The 24229-nt window shown below is 36.2% G+C and overlaps 1 protein-coding gene across 2 annotated transcripts in view; it reads right to left on the reverse strand.

The window, feature by feature from the left end:
• Positions 1–23148, reverse strand: part of epc1a (enhancer of polycomb homolog 1 (Drosophila) a) — a 37032-nt gene extending 13884 nt beyond the window's left edge. The window contains exons 1-3 of one of the 2 annotated variants that reach the window (XM_007259675.4): positions 22868–23148; positions 19926–20012; positions 1863–2022 (exon numbers count right to left, since the gene is read on the reverse strand). In XM_007259675.4, the coding sequence (XP_007259737.1) occupies positions 1863–2022; positions 19926–20012; positions 22868–22912 (292 nt within the window). In that variant the 5' untranslated portion in view covers positions 22913–23148. Of the gene's footprint in view, positions 1–1862; positions 2023–16058; positions 16531–19925; positions 20013–22867 lie in introns of those variants that run through there. The other variant, XM_007259674.4, reaches the window with a different exon arrangement.
• Positions 23149–24229: the final 1081 nt, after the last annotated feature.

The following is a 24229-nucleotide window of genomic DNA, read 5'->3' on the forward strand; positions in this document are numbered from 1 at the left end:
CTCTGCATTCAGATTACATTAGTAAGAAACTGTCTCTAATATAAAAGATTGAACACAAAATCAAATAAGCATTAATTTTTTTGGTCCCGACCCACCAGTTGAGAATATCTGGTCTAGAGCATTCAGTTTGTGATAAGAATATAAACAGACATCAATCTAATCCATTGATAAGTATGAGCTGAACAGCTGTTCAGGTGCAGTTAAACTTCATACATTTCCCAAATAAATCCTACAGCTCTAAAATGCCATCTCTGCCACTACTCCAAAGTAAATTGCACTGACACACACTAGCCCATAACACATGACTTCCTGTTATTACTGTTGGGGCTCCAACCCCAGACAGCCCTGACCTCTAAGTGGAGACAATCATTTCATGTGGTTTGTTGTTACACATTTTGGTGCACTTAGGTTTTTTTATTGTGTCAAACCAAACCAAAATAAAAACACTTTAAACTCAAAATCTCATACTGTTTCAGACCAGAGCAAACCAACTACACATGTGGGGGTGAAAATAAAAAAACAAACAAACAAACAAAAAAAAAAAAAACGTAAAATGGGCAGCTGTAGCCTAGAGGTTTAAGAAATGGGTTTAAGATTAAGGCTGTCAGTTTAATCCTCTTTTTTAATTTGTCATGTGAATCCAATGGAGAGCCTTTTCTCCACCCTTTACTTTCATGGCTAGTGTCCCAATGCAAAGAAGCTATCCCTCTTAATTTTGATTATGGCATGCATTTGCCGCATAGTTTCCACAAGGTTCTGCATTATTTTCCCCACAACACCTTGTACTGATAGATGATCTAGAGCAGTGCACAAAGTCTTCTTCAGCACATCCCAAAGATTCTCAATGGGGTTTAGGTCTAGACACTGTCTTGACCAATCCATGTGTAAAAATGAGGATCTCATGCTCCCTGAACCCTGCCTCTTTCAAAATTTGACCCCCATGAATTCTGGCAGTGTCATCTTAGAATATGATTGTGTCCATTTATTGAATAACCTGGTCATTCAGTATTTAGGTGGTCAGCTGACCTCATTCTTTTGGCACACAACATTGCTGACCCTAGACCTGATCAACGGCAGATCATAGCGCTGCCCCCTCAGGCTTGTACGGCAGACACTAGGCATGATGGGTGCATCACTTCAGCTGCCTCTATTCTTACCCTGATGCACCCATCACTCTGAAATAATCAGACCACCTGACCTCCTTGCACTGCAAACTTTAGGTTTTGGCCAGTCAGCCTCATTCCTAAGTTTTTTTTTCTTCTTAATGCTACACAGCTGTTTAGTCCCTTAAGTGCTCTTAACACTGTGCATGTGGAAATGCTCTTACTTTCACTATTAAACAAAACTGCACCTTAAGAATTATTATTACTTAAATAAAAGATAAGTAAATTTTACACCATTGCGTAAAATGGTTTAATGGGTCCTTCAACAAACAAAATTCAGTTCAATTCTTGTTGTGAATATTCCACTAAACTCAAGATGCACTCAATTTAACTACTACTCTAAACAAAAAAAGTCCTGTTTAAAGACAACACTGCAAACACTCATGCACACTTCCTGAATAAATCAATTACATCTGACCATTGCAACGATGCTGCTCCATCTTTACAAGAACCCTTAAAATGCAGAGGAAAACCAATCACACTATGTGCTTCTCAATCATATAAATACAAAACAAACAAACGTACACAAACACACACACACTGACCTCCACAGACCCTAGCACAACCCCTTCTACATCAACATTCATAAGCAGCTCTGCTATTGCTGGACTCACTAATAACTGTCCTTCACTTTAATTAACATTCATGAGCGTGCGAGGAGCACAGCCGCAGACACACACGCTCTCACTGCAGACTCACGCTGTATGTGAATGAGCTGCTTTGGCATCTTGAAGTCCCCTGGGTAGAGGGACTCGTAGTAGGAGATGTTGCTTTCTGCTTCGGGCACGGGGATCACCATGTTGTCCCTCTTCTCCCCGTAGACCTGCTGTGCTGAGATGGCCCTCTGGAGATGGTGTTCCTATAAAGAAAAAGAGAAATTTAGAATTATTAACATGTACGCCGATACTAAATTTATGCATAGACCAGTGCTTAACAAAATCTGCATTACAGAAGTGGTGTTTAAGAGCAAATGTCACTTTTGTGAAATCAGAAATGTTTCCATAAATCTGAAACTATGAAAATGAATCTAAAGTAATGTCCATATATTGCACAATAAGATGATTATAGGGCCCTACAATTTACCCAATGTGAAAAAAGTAGACTAAAATCACAGAATTAAGTATTAAAAGTGGAATGTAGATATAAAACACGGAATGCACACAATTAAAAAAATCCAAAAAAGCAGCTACCGGCACTGTAGCCTGGTGTTGGTGCTCAAACAGTCAAAAAAAGACCAGACAAATGTACAGACTTCATACACTCATCATACTAAACATCAGAACTAATCTACCAAACCGTATATAACCAGCACAGGAGTGAACTACAGCCATAATCCACATTTCATATCAAACCCCAGAACTGCTAGTCTAACCAGCACAGCATCAGCCATTAATTTAGCTTGGAAAACAGCATAGTCAGTTAGGTGATAAGCCTAACCACCATTTTTTTGGCTTTAAATTAAAAGTCCCAAAGCAGAAACTATAAATGAAAAAGACATATGCTAAAATAATAAAGAATATACATTTTTATGTTATTTGAAAAATCTCTAAATTCTGTTATTACTTGCCTCTTATTCTTAAGCATGTTAAGCTTAGATTGTTTTGCAGAATGTTTTGTTATTACAGAGCAACATATTTTAGCTATTAATGTAAAAAAATGTATTAGAATGTAGTTAGTTTTTAAGGCGTATTTGAGTAGTCTAGAATCTCCTGAAAAGAACCTCTGGCTTGCGTGAACATCTGCTATAATAGTTTTTGTAATTTTTACCTTTCAGTCTCCTAATCTGCCATTGACTGATGTTTATTACACATACCTATGCCAGTTATTCATTCACTTTTATTGTTCAGTTGAATTGTACAGTTTATAATACTTTGATAATTAATATGATTAAAATTGATACTGTTAGATTAATTAAATCACTGAGTTAAAAAAAAAAAAACTAAGAACACTAAATTTAAAGGAAAAAAAAAAATCTCACATGATTTCAAAAGGGCCCTACATTAAATGTAACAAGCCTAGCAGACAATGAAATTCTGCTGATCAACATGAATAAATAAGTAACCACTACAACTGCCATTCACCTAAGTATTAGGGTGTTATTATAAGATGACAGTTTTACAACACAATGTATTGTAAACAGTATTGAAAACAATGCTCAACCTCTACTGTTCACTGTACTGACGGGATTGACTCACTAACTTCCTCTCGCTTGACAAACACAAAAAGCTAAAAATAGTCCCGCTTTCTCTTATACTGGGGTCAGCAAGGTCAGCACGACTCCAGAGAACTACCGCTCAAACTACAATCTATTTAGCTCTATAATATTTCTGATGTGAAAAATGAAATAAAAGGAGCAAATTCTTTGACAACATATTATACAACCATATCATTTTTAGATAAAAATGCATGTCTGTCTGCAGTGCTGAAATGCAGAAATGGATGTCTATTAACAAATAGACTGAAGTAGACAAGATGAAACTGAAATATTACCTAAACAAAAGGACTACACTGGGTAGAACCTGCTGGCAACAAGTCCAAGCTGCACAGCTTCCACAAGATGCTGGAAAAAAAATATTTTTGAGGTTCCAGACCATGATGATATGACTGATTGCATCACACAATTCACTGAAAATGTTTAGGAGCACTTTCATGCTGCCAATCTAATCTACTACATTCCAAAGATGTTCTAGCAGATGTAGGGCTGCAGAGATTAGTCGATATAATCGACAATGTCAATTATTTAAATATGTCGACTATAAACTTTATTGCCGACTAATCGTTCATTTGTAGAAGTAACTTATTATACAAAGTGCTGGTGACAGAAACGCAATGAGAGATGGGTAAAAGGCTCATTCACACAGTTTACACTCAACTTAGTCTTTGTCTCCAAAAGGACCCAAACACATCATTACATATTTACTCAGTAAAGATCAGTACTTTCCACATTTAAACAACTGAACATTTAAATGGCTTTTAAATCTTATGTTCAGCTGTTTATCTTTTTTTTTTATTTTAATTTTTTAAAGATTGAGAACATGTCACAAATAATCACTGACTAATCCAAAAATAATTATTAGATTAGACAACTAGCAAAATAATTATTAGTTGCCGCCTTAAGTGGCTGTGGAGCTGGTAAATGGGACAGCCAATAAAGAACTAAACTTATGATCACTTCACCAGTTTAAGATGTTCAGAGTTTGCTTTAAGAGATGGTGAAATTAAGAAAATAAAACTGACAAGGCAGACTGAGTACACACATTTTAGGACCATAGGAACTTTCACAGCTACTTTGTTCAGTCCTAACCTTTGTATTTTGACGCTTGGTCTGAACCAAAATGACTGGTGTGAACCACAGTCTAGAGCAAAGCTTGAAAAGCTGGTCCAACCAAAATAGGTTTGGCTTTGTCTCAACAGAACCATGGTTCAGAGTGTTTGTAGTGAAACTGACAACTTTAGACAGTTATGTTTTCCACACCAATTACATAAAGCTGAGGCAGGCTACTGTCATAGACTACACAATAAGGTAAAATTAGAAAAGCGGCTATGCTGAAATACAGATCAATGGTTGTGATATATTACATCTGCACTTTATGCATCTACAATAACTGTAAATTAACCCATATTTATAAACAGAAATAAAAAAGGAATCCAAGGACAATCCTGTTTACTCATTTGGCTGTGTGACACGTGCACTTTACAACCACTTTCTATCCAAATACCAAGACAATGCTTCTGGTGGAAATCTGTTCAAATCTGCAACAATCAGATTATCACACTGCATTGAAGATATTTAGTCTATAATTTAATTTACACAATTACATTTTTACAACATCTGTTCTGGTCATACCTACAGACATGTGAAGAGATTGAAAACAAATCACACCTGGAGAAGACTTATTATAGCTTCCTCAATCCACAGACCAATGAAACACCACACACACAAGCACACCAGTAAGACAGACTTTACACAAGAAAAGACTTCTCATGTTCTGTATAATTAAATAAAAACATTCTTGGCTCAAAGTCCTACACAGCAACAGCAATACATTAACCAAATGCACAGAGCTCCTGATTTCTCATGCCCATAAATAAAAATCGTTGGCTTCTGCTCTTGACAGACATACGAGATTACTCAGCAATCCATTAACAGCCTTTTTGAGATGTTCTTGAAACCTCACTTTAATATCACACAACCTTACATAACAGCTTCAATTATTTATTTTTAGAAATAATCTAAAATGTCTAGAAATTTTCTTAAAAACCATTTCATGTACCTTGTGTACATCAACTCTTCAATTGAACCAGAAACACAAGGACGGCCTGTCAGTACCAGATTTAGACCCGATTTTAGTCCCTAAGTGGACTAAAGGACACGATTCATGATGATACGCATAATTATTTTTTAGACACGATGCGTGATGAGTTACAGATTGTAAAAACTGCTCTTACAACAACTATACAGTAGTGCTTGAAAGTTTAACTCCTAAATTCTCCAAGATTTTTAAGACTAAAAACTTAAGACTAAAATCTGTTTTCAAATAAACTTAAAAATGTTTTGCACAGAGTAGGGGTGCAACAAACTTGTGGACATAATCAACAATCCTAATAATAAAATTTGCCCCAATCTGATTGTTGCCTAATCATTAGTTTGTAACTAAACTTCACAACACACAAAGTGCTGGGGACAGAAATGCAATGGTAGAGGGGTAATGGCTGCTCATTCACTCAGTTCACACTCAGATTGGCCAATTAAAAGTTACAGACACAAGAGATCACACATTTTCTCACTAAGTATCAGAACATTTTATATTTTAATGTCTTCTGGGCATTTAAAAGCCTGAAAGTTTAAAAGTTATTGGTGTTTTCTTATTAGTTAACGGGAGGCTACATGCAACACACCATAATCAACAACACACACACACACACACACACACACACACACACACACACACAAACACACACACAAACACAAACACACAGTCATGACTCAGAGCTGAACTCTTCGCAGAATGCCCTTACATAAGAAAGCAATTAGTAGAGGCCAGGAGCAGACCTCTTTTGGCACAGTCCTCTGAATAAAGCTAAACATTCAACACCAACCCTGCAGCCACTCAGACACACAAACACACACGATAGGAAGGAAAAGATGGATAGAGTTAGTTCTCCAACCTCCTCCTGTAGAACACAATCATTTCCTCAGATCAATACAATTTAAAATGTTATGGTATGACATGAGGATCCTTTAGTTTTGTATTTGCATTGGATCTGACAAAATGCCATCCATACTATAATCTTACAGTTAATATGCTCTTTTTTCAACACAAGCATGCTACACGTACCAAACAATGAAACTATATAAATCACAAAAAAGAAGTAGCCAAAGCACAATTTCTGATGTGATTGAGTACTACACTATAACAAAATCTATTTCTTATTTAGGCAATGTGAGGTTCATCAATGAGGCTTCTCTATCATGTAAAGCTGCAGTTCCTTGCTCAACCTCTAAATTCAGGAGCTAGAAGCTATTATTAAGGTGCAGACACTTAAACACAGTCAGTACTTTTAACAGTCCGACTGCTTTTGCCACATCTAACTCACATCACATTTTTGTAGAACGCTTAAGATTAGCAGGTCTTGCGGAGAAAGCAAAAACTTACTATTATTAACTGGATACCCCTCTCAAGGGTACATCTAAGACCATACAGTGAATTGCTTTTGCACAGCAGCAAGTCTGCATCCACAGAAAAACATTAAATAGTGCAAATCAACGCATAGAAGTACAGAAGCAGCAGCATTTGGAAAGACAATGCGTTTTTTTTTTTTGTTTTAACTAGATAAGCAGTATCTTTTGATTTTTGGACTCTATAAATTTGGGAATTTATTTTAAACATTGTTGATTCTAAAAAGTAAAGTGCATTTAATCTTATGAGATGATGCCCTTCTTGTCAACACATTACCACGTTTGCATGGAAAGGCTCACATGGAAACTAGCTGTGCTCTCAACTGATCAAGCTGAAAGATGACTGGCAATCACCCCTAAAACACTGATTAGTCCAACTCTTATTCAAACTTACAATTTTGACTGATAACTGCTTCCTAACAGCATGAAATTCTTAGTCATCAGTTAGTATCGGCACCTGCAACAAGGCGTTAATTATTGAATATCGGTGTAGAAATTTCGCATTAGTGCCGTGTTCTTGAAGAGAGGCTGTAATGTTACTCAGACAGCTTGAGAGAAATGCTAATGAAGCGAAAGTGAAAACAAGAGGCTCAGATCTCATATCGTTGCTCATCAGCTGACTGTCTCTGCAGCTTTACGGGTGACATCCGTCTGCTGAACTGGCAGTAAACGCTGACTAAATTTCCCCTCGGCCAAATGTTTACACTGTCTCTGCATTCCGGCTGGGAACCAGGGAAAAGCAGGTCAAATTCAGCTGGAGCACTTCCATGACCTCTAGCCCAGACTAGACTGCAGGACACAATAAGACATTAAAGATGTTCATTAATAAAATGAACAAATATGTAAAATAAATTAACATCTAAGCAAAAATATACTACTCAAAATGCCTAAAGATATTTCATACAATCTTTAAACGGCTGAACAACAAAAACAACAGCTTAAAATATGACAAAATACCACAATCATTACCCATCATTAACATTAAATCGAAAATCACACTATTCCCCATTACATTTCAGCCCTGTTACATTTGCAAAATCACGTACTTAACAGCTTGCATGATGGTCAAGCGCGACACCTATGGACATGAAGAGGCTGAAGTCGGGTGCTGGATGTTTGCAAACTCTCAGAACACAGCCACATCACATGATGCACAGTCATGCATCTTACAGTCGGGCATCGCTTTGCTTAACTGTTACACACCAATATACCAATCCCAATATGTAAGACAGACACACCAAGATATTGATTTTCATTAGAGACGGAATCTCTGCATTGAGGGATATAGAGGCAATATCAGCAGAAAACGCTGGATCAGATGTCAGAGAGGGAGAAGAAAGATGAACCCAATAAAACGGATATTCTTGCTGCAGGGCAGGAGAGTGCTGGAGCAGTTTGAGCAAGGCTGTCTACTCTGAAATGTGAAATGTTTCAAATAACTTTAACTAAGCTCTAAAACTGACTGTGGTCGAACTGTAGTTAAACAGTTCTCAGAGCTTTAAAAAATAAATAAATAAAAAGTTTACACACAGGATTTATTATTTTTTTTTTACAGCATTACCAAATAGATATAGCGTACTTCCAATATCAAACATATTTAAAGCTTGAAGTCTTGTCTTTTACTGAGCGCGTTACACAAATAGAAAACAAAATCTAAGAACCTGTTCACATCTGATCACTTCATGGAGATGTCTAGATCTAGATTGTATTTGAATAAAATTTAGGTATAAAAATATATTTGATAGACTAATTTGTCTCTGGTTAGTCAGTTTGAAGTCCAACTGCTGAAATCCAAATGTGCAAATCGAATGAGTGTTTGAGACATAGATGCGTTGACACTGATATAACATGGCAAAAACGAGTTTCAGGCCACTTTCTATTAATGTTTTTAATACCTTTTGTGTGCATTTGGCCTTAACCAGTTATGATCCTGATACTTTAGATGCTCTGATACTCAAGTGACCAGGGGAAAGCGGAGTCTAACACTCAAAAAGTAGAAGTTAAACTGAAACTAGGATTGCACAATATTTAAAAAAAGAGCCCTAATTTGTTGTACAAATTCTTAATCACAATATATATATTGCCATAAAAATAAAAAAGTCAAAGATTCAACAATACAATATTAATGCTGCAAGTTAAATAAATTACTGCATTTGGCAGATAAGCCTTGGAAAACGAGAACAGTTTTAATTTCTTTTCACATCACATTGCCCACATTGTTTTGATAATGCTCCAAAAAAAATATTGTACAGGCTGTTGAAAAAAAAACATACCACTGAACCCTATCAATACCACCCAGAACAAACTGAAAGCTTTTTTATCCTGGGCCCAGCCATGTAACCACCTCTACGCTATAAGATAGGACAGTCACCAGCCACATGCTCGGCCTCACAGCCAGGGGTGTGGCTGTGGTCATAGTAAACAACACGTGAGATGAGGTCAAATCCTGTAACTTCTCATTTTGGCTCAATAAACAGATCCACTTAAGTGGCTATCCAACTCGAGCAAACGAAGCGTGGTGTAACACAGTGAAAGCATCCACTGGGGAAGTTCCTGTTTTTATAAGCACATGCACATAACGTTGCGCAAGCCATCAACTGGTACTTTCTGCTTCCATATCAACATAACGATCTACTTCCCTAATTTTCATTCAAGGTCCTGTATATCACGTACTCACTACAGTTGGGTATGAAAGTCATACTTCTTTATACTTCTTTAAACGGTTGAACAACAAAAACAACAGCTTAAAATATGACAAACTACCACAATCATTACCCATCATTAACATTAAATCGAAAATCACACTATTCCCCATTACATTTCAGCCCTGTTACATTTGCAAAATCAGCTTGCATGATGGTCAAGCGCGACACCTATGGACATGAACAGGCTGAAGTCGGGTGCTGGATGTTTGCAAACTCTCAGAACACAGCCACATCACATGATGCACAGTCATGCATCTTACAGTCGGGCATTGCTTTGCTTAACTGTTATACACCAATATACCAATCCCAATATGTAAGACATAACGATCTACTTCCCTAATTTTCATTCAAGGTCCTGTATATCACGCACTCACTACAGTTGGGTATGAAAGTCATACTTCTGTGTTTTTATGTAAATTTATGTTGTAACTGACAGATGTGATGATTATACACAGAATATTTGCATTTATGGGGAAATTAAAGCTTTTTGATACCACTAATAAAACCTAAAAACTGAAAAACTAAAGACCACTTTTGCAATGTAAAACACACAAACACAAAAGCTTGATTCCAGTATTTTGTCAAAAACAATATTTCAACAAGAATTTTGGTACCCTAAACGAAAAAGGTCCAGTGCAAAACGGGGGTTATCTAACAGTTTTTTTTGTAAATGTACAGCACTCTCTGATAGCTGAAGCAAATAATGAAAATATATCGAACCCCTCTGACCAGCTTAGCCAGTCATGCTAAATGCCCAATGCTTCAATAACTGCAACTCCATACACACAGTGTAAACTGCTGTAGGTAAAGAAAAGAGTATACATTTTCCAAACTATGATCGTTTAAAATGTTGTATTTAAAAGACTAATTGCTTTGTAATGCTACACTATTATCATTAGGTCAGTGAAGATAAATGGTCTTAAAATTACAATAATATTGTTTAATCGCAATAATTTCTGGGATGACATATACAAAGAAAATGCAATCATGTCAGGTCTAGTCTGTTGTTATATTAGTAAGTTATCTGGCATATGGAATTTGCTAAATGCAACAGAAAACTTCTGTGACCTGCAGACACCCTGTATGTCTGGAATATAAAAAGGTTTACTACGCATACATCCTAGAGCTGCAATGATTAGTAAATATAATTAATAGTGTTGATTATAAATATTTGTTGACTCCAATTGTTCATTGTTGACTAATCACAAATTATTAGCCCTACACAAAGTCCTGGGGAAAGAAACACAACGGGAGTAGAGTAACACTCAACTCTGCCTACGTCTCCAGAAATGCCTTAACACAACAGATTACACATTTCCTCACTAAATATCAGCACTTGTTCTAGACATCTGAAGGGCATTTATATCCTTTTAAAGCTAGAAACAGGTGCCGTACCAACAGCAAGAATAATTGTTGACTCACTAAAAAAAAATTGCTAGATTAGTTGACTACCGGAATGATCATTAGTTGCAGCCCTAATGCATACTACTGTCACTGTAATACAGTAAGGAATTATGCTCTTGCATCTATATTATAAACTTCAATCAATTTTAAAAATAAGGTTTAAACTGAAATATAACATTCAAGTTGAATTTACCATGCCCTCCAAGAACCTACAGCCCTGCTCAGCAGTCCCGACACCACAGACAGCTTTCATCAGCCGGTACAAAAGACTCTGAATGTTAATAATAGTTAAAAATGAATATCAGATCTGTTAAAAAGGACAACTCACATACTACACCTGCTCTGTTCTTTATTAAATTCAACAGAACTAATCACACTCTTCATAAGGAAATATGAAGTTGGGTTACTGTCCTTCAAGCACTGACTGCATCTGCAAAACGCTTTTAAAAAAAGTATTTCAGTGGAGTGGTAAAACTGCTTCTTACAACCTGACTGGTAAAATATGTGTCATATATAATGATTTTTGGGGAAAATTAACAGATTTTAAATGCATCTTATGGTGCAAAAAATAGAGTATTATTATTATTATTATTCGCTCACCTCTTCAGCCATTCAGCTATAAATTACTTTATCGCCTTCCACAACTATGGAACTTATGGTTAGCACTTTCTTGTGAATTACCTCAACTAATTCAGCTGTACATACATAAAATAAGCTGAGGTACAGTCGGAATGCAAGCATGCAGTTCAGCGGTTCACTAGCTCTTGTACAGTGGAGCTGGGGGCTCTGGGACAGACAGTTTTCTACAGACAGCAAAGATGGTCATAAGGGACTGAAAGAGCTTCTGATTCATTAGGCTCTTGAGGGCAGTAACTAAAGACCACATGTTCAGCCTGCTGTTTTTTTTAAGCCTGGTTTGTTTCTAGTAAGGTAAGGAAACTTTTTCAAGAGTTTAAAACTATCCAACACTCAAACAGCCTGCAGTCATAGTTACATTAGATGCAAACAAAGCCTAAAATATATGAACCAAAAGAGAAACCTGTATGATAGGGCTAATAATTGCATCATTCTGCCATATATGTATAAATATACTCCGATATTAAAAACACAGTAATTCCCTGCAAATTTCTGACTGTGGTAAATGAAATAAATATTGTATATGTATAGTCGGTCTCTGGTAGAGGTCATGGGAAATGTGAACAGTACAGATTTTCATATTATGAAATATTACATGAATTGGCAAATAAATTCTTCTGAGGTTTGTATGTTCATAAATGTACTGTTGCCATTCTTGGCAGTTTCCTGCAGCCCATATAATGTTAAAATTAATTAATTTCATGTGATGACAGTTGATGTGTCAAGATAAGTCCACCAGTCAGTCTACTCTTAGTTTACAGTGGTCTATCCACAGGTATGATACCAACAGCTCCAGCAATTAGTAATAAAAACATTCTGAAATTTATCTCATAGACTGGTGAGTGTAATGCGTAATGTCTTAAGCCATTGTTAAGACCAGACAGCATTAACTATTATTTGAATACTTATCAGCAGTGACAAGCTTTTGAAGTCACTTCATGTCTCACTGGTCATGTCAAGTCCAGTCGTCAACCTAATGTACAATAGTAATACTCAAATGATATATTGTGAAGCCCTAGTACATAATATGCATGCATGTGTTGAGTACAAAAGATCTGTAGTATCTTGATGTCTGTACTGACTTTTGTATTGTAGGTGTATCCAAGTAGGTGGCATCTTTGAACTACTTACATGAGCTGGGTACTACTTTTAAGAATGAATAGTAGCCTAAACAGTAAAGCACTTATGTAAGATGCTCTGGATACAAGTCTGCTAATTGCCACTTACATAAACATAGCATTCATAAACCTTATGCATGCAACTGTGCTAGGACCCCAGAGTGAGCATCAATTACAGGCAGGTGGGCGTGTTCTAACTGTTCTTCCTTAGGTTGAATGACACCTGCAGGCACTCCACACTCATTTAACCTGGATCATAAAACCAGTCAGCTTTAACTACTGGTTTATTAAGAACTTGTACACTGTACAAAGTAACTTAGGATTTCCTTTATCCAAAAGACATATCTGTGACACATCACATACTGTTTAAAAGCTATGGATAGCTCCTTACAACTCTTTATCTGTCCTTTACTATAACTCAAAATTCCTCTCTGACATATACTGAACACATACTGAGAGCATCAGAGGACAGTGTGTGAATCTGTGTTCATTCATCTCACCTTATTTACAGAATGTACAAGTGCTGGAGTAGTTCTGGCGATTGTTTTAAAAGTGCATTATTTGCTTTAACAGGTCTATTACAACTATTTTACCATTCAAACACTTAAATAAATGTTTCCATATAGCTAGTTGTGACTTGGTTTCTGGAACACGTAAACAGTTATAAAATCAGTCATTTGTGTAACATCATGATTTTAACCATAATATATTTACAGTAATGTATCTGCAGCAAGGAACAAACTTGAATGAACTGCTTACTGAATTTATATGATTCATTTAGAAATTGGTATCCATATTCAGAAATTGTTCTAGCCTCTTATGAGCCAATCAACAACATAGCTAACTAAAACATGGTAAATAAGCAAACATGAGTTAGGGATGGGGAAAATGATATATATTTTTTTAAATATCAAAAAAGAGTGAGTATAAAATATGAATGTCTAAAGTATTTAATTTAGAATATGTAGTTTTTTTTTCACAAATAGTAATTAGCCTTTCTCAACATTACATGCAGCTTATATATTATAACAGTGCAAACATAACCTCCTTGCAAAATATAATGATTCTTGATATCCTATTTTGAAAATCACATTAAAACAGTAGCTAATTTACTTAATCAAACGTATTTAATTAACCTACCAGCACTAAAATGAGTGTTCAAAATTATTCTCTTATCTCTAGATACCGCTACAAACATTATGACATAAGAAAAACATTGACTCAAACACTCCACTACAGCCTATACTTTAGGTCTATCACGTTATTACAATCACATTATTATAGACTTATAGAATAAACGGACATAACCATTAAAAAATGGTTTTAACCTCCCAGCCTTAAAATGAGTGTTCAAAATTAGTCTATTTCAGCTATTCCAGATACCACAACATTATAATTCAAATCATAACCCTAAAACACTCCAATGGAGCCTCTCTTCCAAGTCTGTCACAATAATTACATTATTGTTTAGGGTATATATTAGGGGTGTCACGATTCTCTAAATCCTCGATTCGATTTCATTTTCGATTTGAGGGTCACGATTCGATTCGATTCTCGATTTTCTTGTTTTTTTTTCTTGTTATTATTTTATGCCTCATAAAATTTAAATAATATATTTATTATTATTATTATTATTATTATTATAAATATTATAAATATTATAAATATTATTATTATTATTTATTAAGATATATATGGTAATGCCATCTAGTGACTTTTTTTGGTAGCAACAGTGTGCACTATTAAAACAAGCAGTTTATCAGAGCTGTGTGTGGATGGCTGGTGAAACTGCTCATTACATGAAGCTGCAGTTCTTCATCCAACCACTAGCAGCAGCAGCACCCCGCTCTCTTCACTCAGTCACTACTTCAGTACAGCCCAGCCACGGGCTACAGAGCTCAGCCAGTCCGTTTTTACTGTTTCTGTAAACAAATAAAGGTTTTAACCCCACTAACCGGATAATACAGCTCACTACAGTTCATCTTTCAGCCCAAGCAGCTAACAGCAGCAGGTTAGAACAGCCGACACGGAGTCACTGCTCGGATTACATTAGAAACAGGTCAGTTAGCGCGCTGCTAACCTCAGGATGTTTATAACTACGGAGTTTAGTGGACACACCACGGCCGCCAGGTAAGTCTTTTAAAGGCTACTGAAGACTATTAAAGGCTATTAGAGGTTATTGAAAGCATTATTGGGGGGCAGAAATCAGTACAGGCTGGTTAGATAAGTGATGTGGGTATTGTCTTATAAATATTTACACATAACTTATATCTCTCCTGAAAAGCTTTTATTTTAGTCAGAAACACACTTGTGTTTACTTTATCTGAGAGAAAGATGTTTTTTTAATTCAATGGAAAGCAACAGGTGTAGTCAATTATAAGTTTAAGATTTTTAATCCACCTCACTGTGATCTATAGTCAGTGTTCTCAAGTCACACTGACACACGCGTTGGACAGATAAAAACAGTGATCACACTCCCGCCGACTGCGCTCATGCAGCGGCTCTCTATTTAAATGAATAGGATGCGCTGTGTTGGTGCCGCGCCATTTGCGTAGCGCGCTGCGCTATTTGCGTAGCGCGCGCGGGAGGGATCGTCGATCCTCTTTTTGACTTCGATACTCGAGATCGTGACCTCATTTCGATTCGATTTCGATAAAATATCGAGATCGTGACACCCCTAGTATATATTAACCAAACTATGATTAGTAAATTAATTAGTGCTGTCTTTAGAATGGTATAACTTAACTGATTTGTTTTGCTATTCCATTATATGATTTTTCTGTCAGTGTCGTTAAGAAAATATTAATAATACTGTATAACGCGATATATCATTTCTTGGACGATATATTGTGACAGCCCCCCTTTCCTCTCTCAACAGCCATGTTTTGAAAGTAGCACAGGTAACCTAGGTAACCAGGTTAACTACTACCAGTCGGTAGCAGGCCGGCCTCTGCCCTGGCGCATCCCGCTTAGTGAGCGCCTCCTGCCGGCCACTGGGAGACCCAGCACCGAGTGCTGCGCGGAGCCCGACAACGACGAAGAGGAGCCCGGGCACAAAATGGCGGCTTGGCCAGGGTCACGTGACTCCTTTGTGTTTTGCACAACATTTCCCAGGCGAGCCGGCCGCCACAACCCTAATATTTCTCCCGAAATCGCGAGACAGCGCTCCTAACTCCTCGCAGGGGCCGAAATATTGAGCGCAGCGCGCTCGCCTGCTGCACTTTACCGAGGGGAAAAAAACGGAGCGTCCGCCATTTTGTACAAGCCTGCGCAGGCGATAGTGGGGCGCTGCTCGCCCCAGAAATCCGCTGTAAAACGCGGGGAAAGCCCGGCTACCGCGCCCCAAACGTACCGATTCCTCCTCCTTCTCCATCCCCGTCGGCATCTGCGGCACGGCCCGGTTGATGGAGGCATACTCATGCAGGTCCGGTAGGTCCTCGCAGCGGAAGACGGGAAGGGGCTTGGCGGCGTCCAGCGCCCGCGCCCGAAACGACAGCTTACTGCTCATGTTTACACTGAGAGATCGAGCATAAATGTAGCGGGTCCGCTCAGATTCGCCAGCCAGCCCGTTAGCGCTCTCATTGAGAAGTCCGTGGCGGTCAGCAGGAGCCGCTGGTCGGCGGTTTCACTGCAGCGGGAGGCTGGGAGGAGCCGGGCGGCCCGGGTCCTGGTGCTCTGGTCGCTCTGTGTTCGCCCGCAGAGCCGCTCTGGATCCCGCTTCAGCACGCCATGGCCAACATGGCGGACATTACAAACTCTGTAGCTTAGCTAGCGCTCCGCTCGCTTCCTGCGGCCCAGCCCCCCTCCCCCCGCTCACTCACACACCAGCCATTCGCACTCGGCCTAGCGCGCCTGCGCGAACAGAGGGGCGGAGGACGGGGGGTGGGGAGAGAAACACACACGGACAGGTTTGTTTTTGTGACTGTGCGAGGACGAAGGGCAATAATAAGAATATTAGCTACATGTATGCATGTGAAGGACCAGAACTGCCAAAAAATACATAATAATATATAAAAAATAAAATAAATTATTTATTAAAAGAAAAAAAAAAGAAATTAGTAAAATACAAATTAATTCCATTAAATTTAATACACAATCTAACGAATGAATTAAATGAAATTGTGTTTAAATAAATATATTTTTTCTACATTATATATTCATTTTCTTTAATATTGTCTGTATGTATATTTTTAATTTATTCACCCCTTTTTTTATTTATTTCTTCCCCATATGGTAATGAATGTGCAGTTTTTTTCCACAATATTTTCCGAACAAAAATGAATAATCAACTTTCCTACACATTAAATATTTCATCATTTCAGTATGCATCTTGCATACTACATTTGCTCTATTATTTTGCACTTCATCACTTCATGTGTCTTTTATGGAGTGATTATTATGTATAATTTGTGTTATTATGCTAATACATTAGTATGTTTATTGCTTTATACATATTTTGTACAGTACATGTCAGCTACTGCATGTCTATCTGTTATCTTAATGCATAGAGTTAACACCTACCAAAGCCAAATTTCTTGTTTATGTAAGTGCTATTGGCCAATAAAACTGATTCTCATTCTGAGATAAAATAAATAAATAAAAAAAAAATGAAATGCAGAAATAAAAAGAAATTCATTGTATAAAAAAAACAAATATTCACTTGTTTTATTTATGTGTACTCTGAATGTCTTAACTTATGACGTTATTCCTGTATAAATGAATGTGTTCTAGATTCCTCTTTTTCCTTTTTCTTTCTTCATTTCCGCTTTTATTAATTAATTATTATTTTTTATAGTCCTCCAAAAATGTACCTACCTATAAAATCATAATACATCAATAATACGCTACAAAATAAATAAATAAAAATAATAATAATAAAAAAAAAAACAATTTAAAAGTCGTAGCTGAATGTGGAATAGAAAAATCAGCTATGCTTTAAGTATTAGTTATATAATGAAACACAAAGACACTAGCTACACATTAACTAGCTACAAAAAAATAATACTGCAATATGTTTATGCAATAGATATCAGGATTAATGCCATGATATTATTAATGCACTGTGTGTCTGATACTGACATAAAATAAACAATTTTAGGTAAATATAATCTGCCTCTGATGGATGTGTTGTGGAAAGTTAGAATAGTGGGAATTATTTTGTATCATGCAACAAACAAATAAAAACATTGCCAGTCCTGCAGGTTGACCATTATGTATCCTCATAGCTCTTTAAAAGTAATGTATATTTGCATTATAAACAAAAACACACTGACTGGTCACTCAGTTGACCAAACGCCAAACCATTTCTGCAACACATCAGTGTATCATTACTGTATTATTAGCTCAGTCTGTATTTGATTAGATGTTTAAATGTATACAGCTTTGTGTTTTAATAAAGAACTGCATTAAAATGTAAATTAATTATACATTATTTTGTATGAATGCTTATTGGCCCATGAATGCTGATGAGGTTGAATGACTTATTTGCATTTTACACCTTGGTAAAATAAAAGTGTTGTATTATTTATTCTGCTCTAAATCCTTAAATCTGTCATATATAGTGTGAAGACGTATTTAGAAATCATATGGAATTAAAATTATTCTACACCTTTGCTATGGTGACAGTGTGTATTTATAATAAGGCACTCTAATAAAACACTGCAGGCAGCTTGTGTTGGGAAACAGGGGCCTCTGCTGACAGCTCATGGAAACTACAGTAACGGGGGCATAAACAGGCCTTACATATTTTCATAAAAATATATGTATTTCTTTTTTTTTTAAGTTAGATCAGCTGTGGGAATCCCATGATCTTGTGATATCCAGGTATGACTGGACGATATGGTAAAAACGTGTCATTTATTAATTTCGGTCAATACAATATAATTTCAACATCAATATGATCCTTAAAGCCACAGAAAAACTAATACTGTCTAATTCCTTCAGTGTGCCCAATAATGAACATCAGTCAATTACAGGTGCTGTAAATATGTACTAAAATATCATAAACATCTCCATTATTAAACATTTTAAACCATGATGTATATATTGAATATTTGTCCACAAGGAAATATGTCATGTGTAATTATTCATCAATAGTACTGCTTGTTTTGTTAAGCACTTCATATTTTACAACTGATTTGAAGGAAAAAAAAAACACACAGTGCAGGATACAATATAAAGTTAAAATAAGCACAATGCCTTAAATCTAATTTAGTGGAATCTTTATCCATCCATTGTTAATTCCAATATTTAAAATATTTAAAAATATTGCATCAATATCTTAATAAATATTTTAAAATACTGTATCAAATATAAATTATCAATATTTTTTTGACTTTAGAATAAATCTCTGAATTTTACTTTTCCTAAAATTGACAAAAATCAGGGTGTTTCCATTCACACATTTAGAAAACTAAAGACACATGAAGAACATGCATCAAGCAATGTTTTGCACGGACATGTGAACATGATCTACTAAACCAATAAACAAGACTCTTGTTCAGCATGTGTAGCATATCTGAAGGAGGCATGTGAATCTTTATTAGTCCACAATATAGCATTATGCTTTAGACCTAACAGTTTAGAGATGTTGGAGTGGCCAGTTTAAAGGGCCTGAAGGTGCTGTGTCCCTTGTTATACCATTCACACTTTTTAAAGATATACAATAATGTAGTATTAGTCCATATTTGTGATTTCCCTTTGCAGGTAAACAGAACCTGTTCAGGAGTATGTATCAGAGTGGATCTTCCAATTTTTGTTTGGAAAGTATTCTGCCCCAGAATAATTGAAATAAATTATATTATAGTTATTTTACAATATTTTTACACCTCTGATACAATGACAAATGTGAGAGTGTACTTATAATGCAATAACAACTATTTAAAGAGCTTTAAACTTATGGTCATTATGATTAATCATTTGAACTAAAATATACTTTTTTAAATATTCAAAATGAATAAAGCATTAATAAAATAAACCCAGTGTTTAACACAATAATAAATCAAATAAAGTACCAGTTGATAAAAAGTCAATATACTAGCTCCTTCAGGCTAATGGGCTTTCCTTGCTAAGATAAACAATGGTCAGCTTTGAGATCAGAAAAAAGATTTCTTTACAAGAAGCTGATAATGTAATTATCATGACCGGCCTACTATTGAGAAAAACAGCCATCACATTATCAGGATTTTATGCAAAGCAGCGCAAAAAACGTTCCACTCACCTTTACGCTTCTGCACCATACTGCAGACAGCAGCATGTTTGCGTAAAATAGTATCCATATTATCCAATAGTTTAAATCCTCCAAGACCTGCAGAGTGAATAAAATTGTAGATTCATTACAGAAATTACAGAAAAAATGGAGCAAAACAGCAGGAAATCAACTTGACAAAATACAGAACTCATCATAACCAGCTTAGATTTAGATCATGACTACACCTACGCACTTCGTGTGACTAATATCTATTTAACTGTTACTGATGCTCTGGATGTACTGGGAGGAGTTGTGGTTGTCAGGTGCATTTTGCAGACCCTCATTGCTATTACATGTTTACATTACAGGCATTTCTGCACTGTGTCTAAGGGATCCAGCAGCTCCTAGCGGCGTATAATGAGATCCCATGTGTCCTGTGTGGGCATCTGTACTCTGAATACGCCAGGAAAGCATAGCTGCACCTTTGTTTACGTTGTCGAAAAAAAAAAAGATATATATATATATATATATATATAGATATATATATATATATATATATATATATATATATATATATAGATATATAGATATATATATATATATATATATATATATATATATATATATATATATATATATATATATATACACAGTATGTTCACAAGCACAGTTTTATGGAGATACTGGCATGTTTCAGGTTGAATGTTATTCACCTTTAGCTTGATAGTTAAGAGATAACTTGTTTTAACCCTTTCAGATCTGAATGATGTTCCAGTTTTCTGTCTGCTATTCACACAAAATAAAACTAATAGTCTAAAGAGAAATAAAAATGAAAACCAAATAACTAAAATATTTAATTGCTTTTTTTTATTGTACATTGCATTGGATGTCTGTATTTAACATTTTTATTTTACATTTGATAGACCTTTTTACTTCACAAATCATCCATAAACCATAACATTAACATGATAAAAGTGGTCTAAATCACAAAAAAAATAGCTCTTATTTTGCTTTGTTGGCTCTGGTGCCAGTGCTAGTGGGCGGGGCTAAGCTACTGTACATCTTTCATTGGCTTGTTTAGTGTTCTATTCTGATGGACACTAAGCTTTTTGCAAAATAACATAAAAAAGCAAACACGTGCAGTCCATTGTAATGGATGCAGGATCTGAAAGGGTTAACAGCGCAAATTAGGTGAACTAGTAACTAGTTAATTAGTTATCTTAGTTAGGTAACGTTAGCTATAGATCAGGGGTGTCCAAACTATGGCCCGCGGGCCATTTGCGGCCCGTTTCCTTTTTTGGAGCGGCCCGCGAGGTATTTTAGAAATAGAATGAAAGTTGGCCCGCTGTTAAGCAGCGCTGTTAAGCACTGTGAGATTCAAAGTTTGAACGCTAGGTGTCAGAAACGGGCCAAAGAGTCTAAAAGCGGAGAGAGTGCGCATTTCTAGCGCAAAAAAGGGTAAAAGAGTCTAAAAGTTGCCTTAATTAAGGAATTTAATATTAAGAGACATGAAATGAAACAATTGTTTGAAAAATCTTAGTTTACACAACAATGTCAAAGATAGATAAAGATTGTAAGTCAAGGAAATTGGTGTGTAAATGAAAGTAATTAGGAAAATGTATTATTTAAAGTGGTATATTTCATTATTTGTTTTATTACAGAGTCTGTGGCCCGTGACTTCAAATATATTTCTCCTTCTGACCCCCAACAAAAAAAGTTTGGACACCCCTGCTTTAGATGTATAATCTGAGCAGAAAAGTGCGAGTAGCTCGATGTTAAGTAAGTTAAGCATTGCTAGCAGTTAAGGTTAGCTAACTAGCTTGTCACCTAGCTAACAGGCTACTTAACTAATATTATCTAACGTTAAATTCAAATTACAGCTGCTATGGCTATTTTACTACTTCATTACCTTCTTAGGTTATAGTGTCCGTTAGAGATATTGGAATATTTTAAGTTAAATGGTATTCACTTTTAGCTCGCTAAGACATTTAGGTTAAGCTCATTTAGGTTAACGTTACTAACTAATTAGCTGTTTCCTTAGCGAAAAAGCCTGAGTAAGCTTAATGTTAGGCATTGCCAGCATTTAACGCTAACTAGCTAATGCTATCTAACCTCGCAAACTAACTTACATTCAAATTACAGCAGCGTTAGCTAACACCGTCTGTTGAGTATACCGACATATTTCCTGTTATTACACAGCGCTTTAGCCAAGTCAAAATACCTCGTTTTAATATAGCTAGCGTTAACTAGTTATCATAGGTTAGTAACAAAACAATTTAATGACGCTATGTAACTAGCTATAGCATTTTTGCTTAGATATTACATATTTGTATAGCCATTACAATATGTTTATGTTAGTTATCAAGCAAGAGTTAACAACGTCGTCAAAAATAGATAGCAGTTAGAAATTTCTGGTTTCTGTTCAGATTAGCTTAGCTAAGCTAAAATGTTGGTTACTTTTAGTCAGCCAGCTCGTTATCTAATCACAGAGAGAGAAGAATGAAAAGTGTGTGGCTAGTTCAATGTTAAGCAGCATTCGTTAGATAACCTAACGTTAGATGTTCAATTTGTTTCATATAAATCCATATTAATTATTTAACGTTACCTAGGGTTATTTTTAACCAACGTCGTGTGTTAAAGACATTTTGGCATATTTGAGGTATAAAGGTTTGCTACTTTTGGCTCCTTACATCAAACATTTCAGAAGAAATGGAGAAGAAGGTTAACTAGAGCAGAGGTGGCCAATCCAGGTCCGAAAAGTGATACTCCGCTCCGGGATTTCGCTTAAGCTGCCATGCCAGCGCGGCTGCAGCTAAGCGTATTGGCGCAGCTGGAGCGAAATCCCGGGGAGGATCATCAGTTTCCGGCCTGGATTGAGCCATCATTGAACTAGACGAGGGCGAGAGGTTATAAATCCGCAACTAAACAAAATAAGTTATAGATAATTCCTAGAGATTATAAAAGAAACTCACCGGATTAACCTTTAGGGTGGACGGGGTGGCAACTGTGTTGAACATGACAAGCTAAAACAGCTAGTCCATAACCGTGTAAAGGCTGCATAGTTGGATCTGCGAGACAACAAAACGCCACGCAGCGCAAAAAAACACCCCAGAGTGTTTCCCAAAGCCCGCATGATCCTCAATTCGACGGGGATCACTTGTCTGAAAAGAAATAAACCACATCCACACCAGGTTTCCCCAACTAAACTGGCGACAAAAGTAGCTAAAGGCGTTTTTTCTGATCACTACAGCTGACCGACTCATCGTCCCTGATAGGGCGCGTTCAAATACGCGTGCTTACAGCCTAACTAGAACGCTCTGCTCAAAGAGCGCGGCCATTGGACGACCTGGCGTCGGTAGACTACATAGGCGTTCTGGTTAGGGCTCAAGTGGACATATTGGGACGCACCCAAGGGGGTTAACAACTTTGCACTGACGAACAGACGCGCTCTGATTGGTCGGCGAGTTGCACCAATCACCTGTGGAGAGAGAGTGAGCAACAGCACACTGGTAGCAAAGAACATTGAATAAACGTTGATTCAACGTTGGTTCATTTTAAAGGGTTTAAAAGGTTGGGGCTCTTAAACATTCTTAAACAAGGAGCTCCTCACCAAAAATACAAATTAAAATTAAACACAATTAACACTATAATAACAGAATACAAACAATATATACCGTACCAGTAAAAGGTTTGGACACATCCTCTAATTCAAGGTTTATTTATTTTTTCTACACTGTAAATCTATCTATCTATCTATCTATCTATCTGTCTGTCTGTCTGTCTGTCTGTCTGTCTGTCTGTCTGTCTGTCTATCTATCTATCTATCTATCTATCTATCTATCTATCTATCTATCTATCAAAGTTCTTTAAAGTTTTCAGCTTGACTTAAATATTTCTTAAAGTATTTTGTTTTCTTTACTTAGCTGAGTAGTTCTTGCCATAATATGAATTAGAACATTACTCAAATAGAGCTATTCACTGTATACCAACTCTACCTCTTTACAACTTTACAACTGTTGCTCTCAAGCACATTAAAAGGACAAGAAAACACATTTTTGTTTACTAAATAATTCCATATGAATTTCTTCATAGTTTGGACAACTTTAGTATTAATATACAATTAAGAAAATAATAAAATAATGAAAAAACACTACATTTAAGTTGTGTCCAAACTTTTGATTGGTACCATATATGTTTAATGTAAAGTTCAAGATATAAACAACAAATATAAATCCATAATGTTGAATAAGTGTGAATTAACGTACAATCAATGTGCACCAGAGATGGAAAAATGTATGTTGGCCTATAACTGAATAGCTCACATGTACATCAGT

The sequence above is a fragment of the Astyanax mexicanus genome, chromosome 15 (assembly GCF_023375975.1).
Source record: "Astyanax mexicanus isolate ESR-SI-001 chromosome 15, AstMex3_surface, whole genome shotgun sequence".
NCBI lineage: Eukaryota > Metazoa > Chordata > Actinopteri > Characiformes > Acestrorhamphidae > Astyanax > Astyanax mexicanus.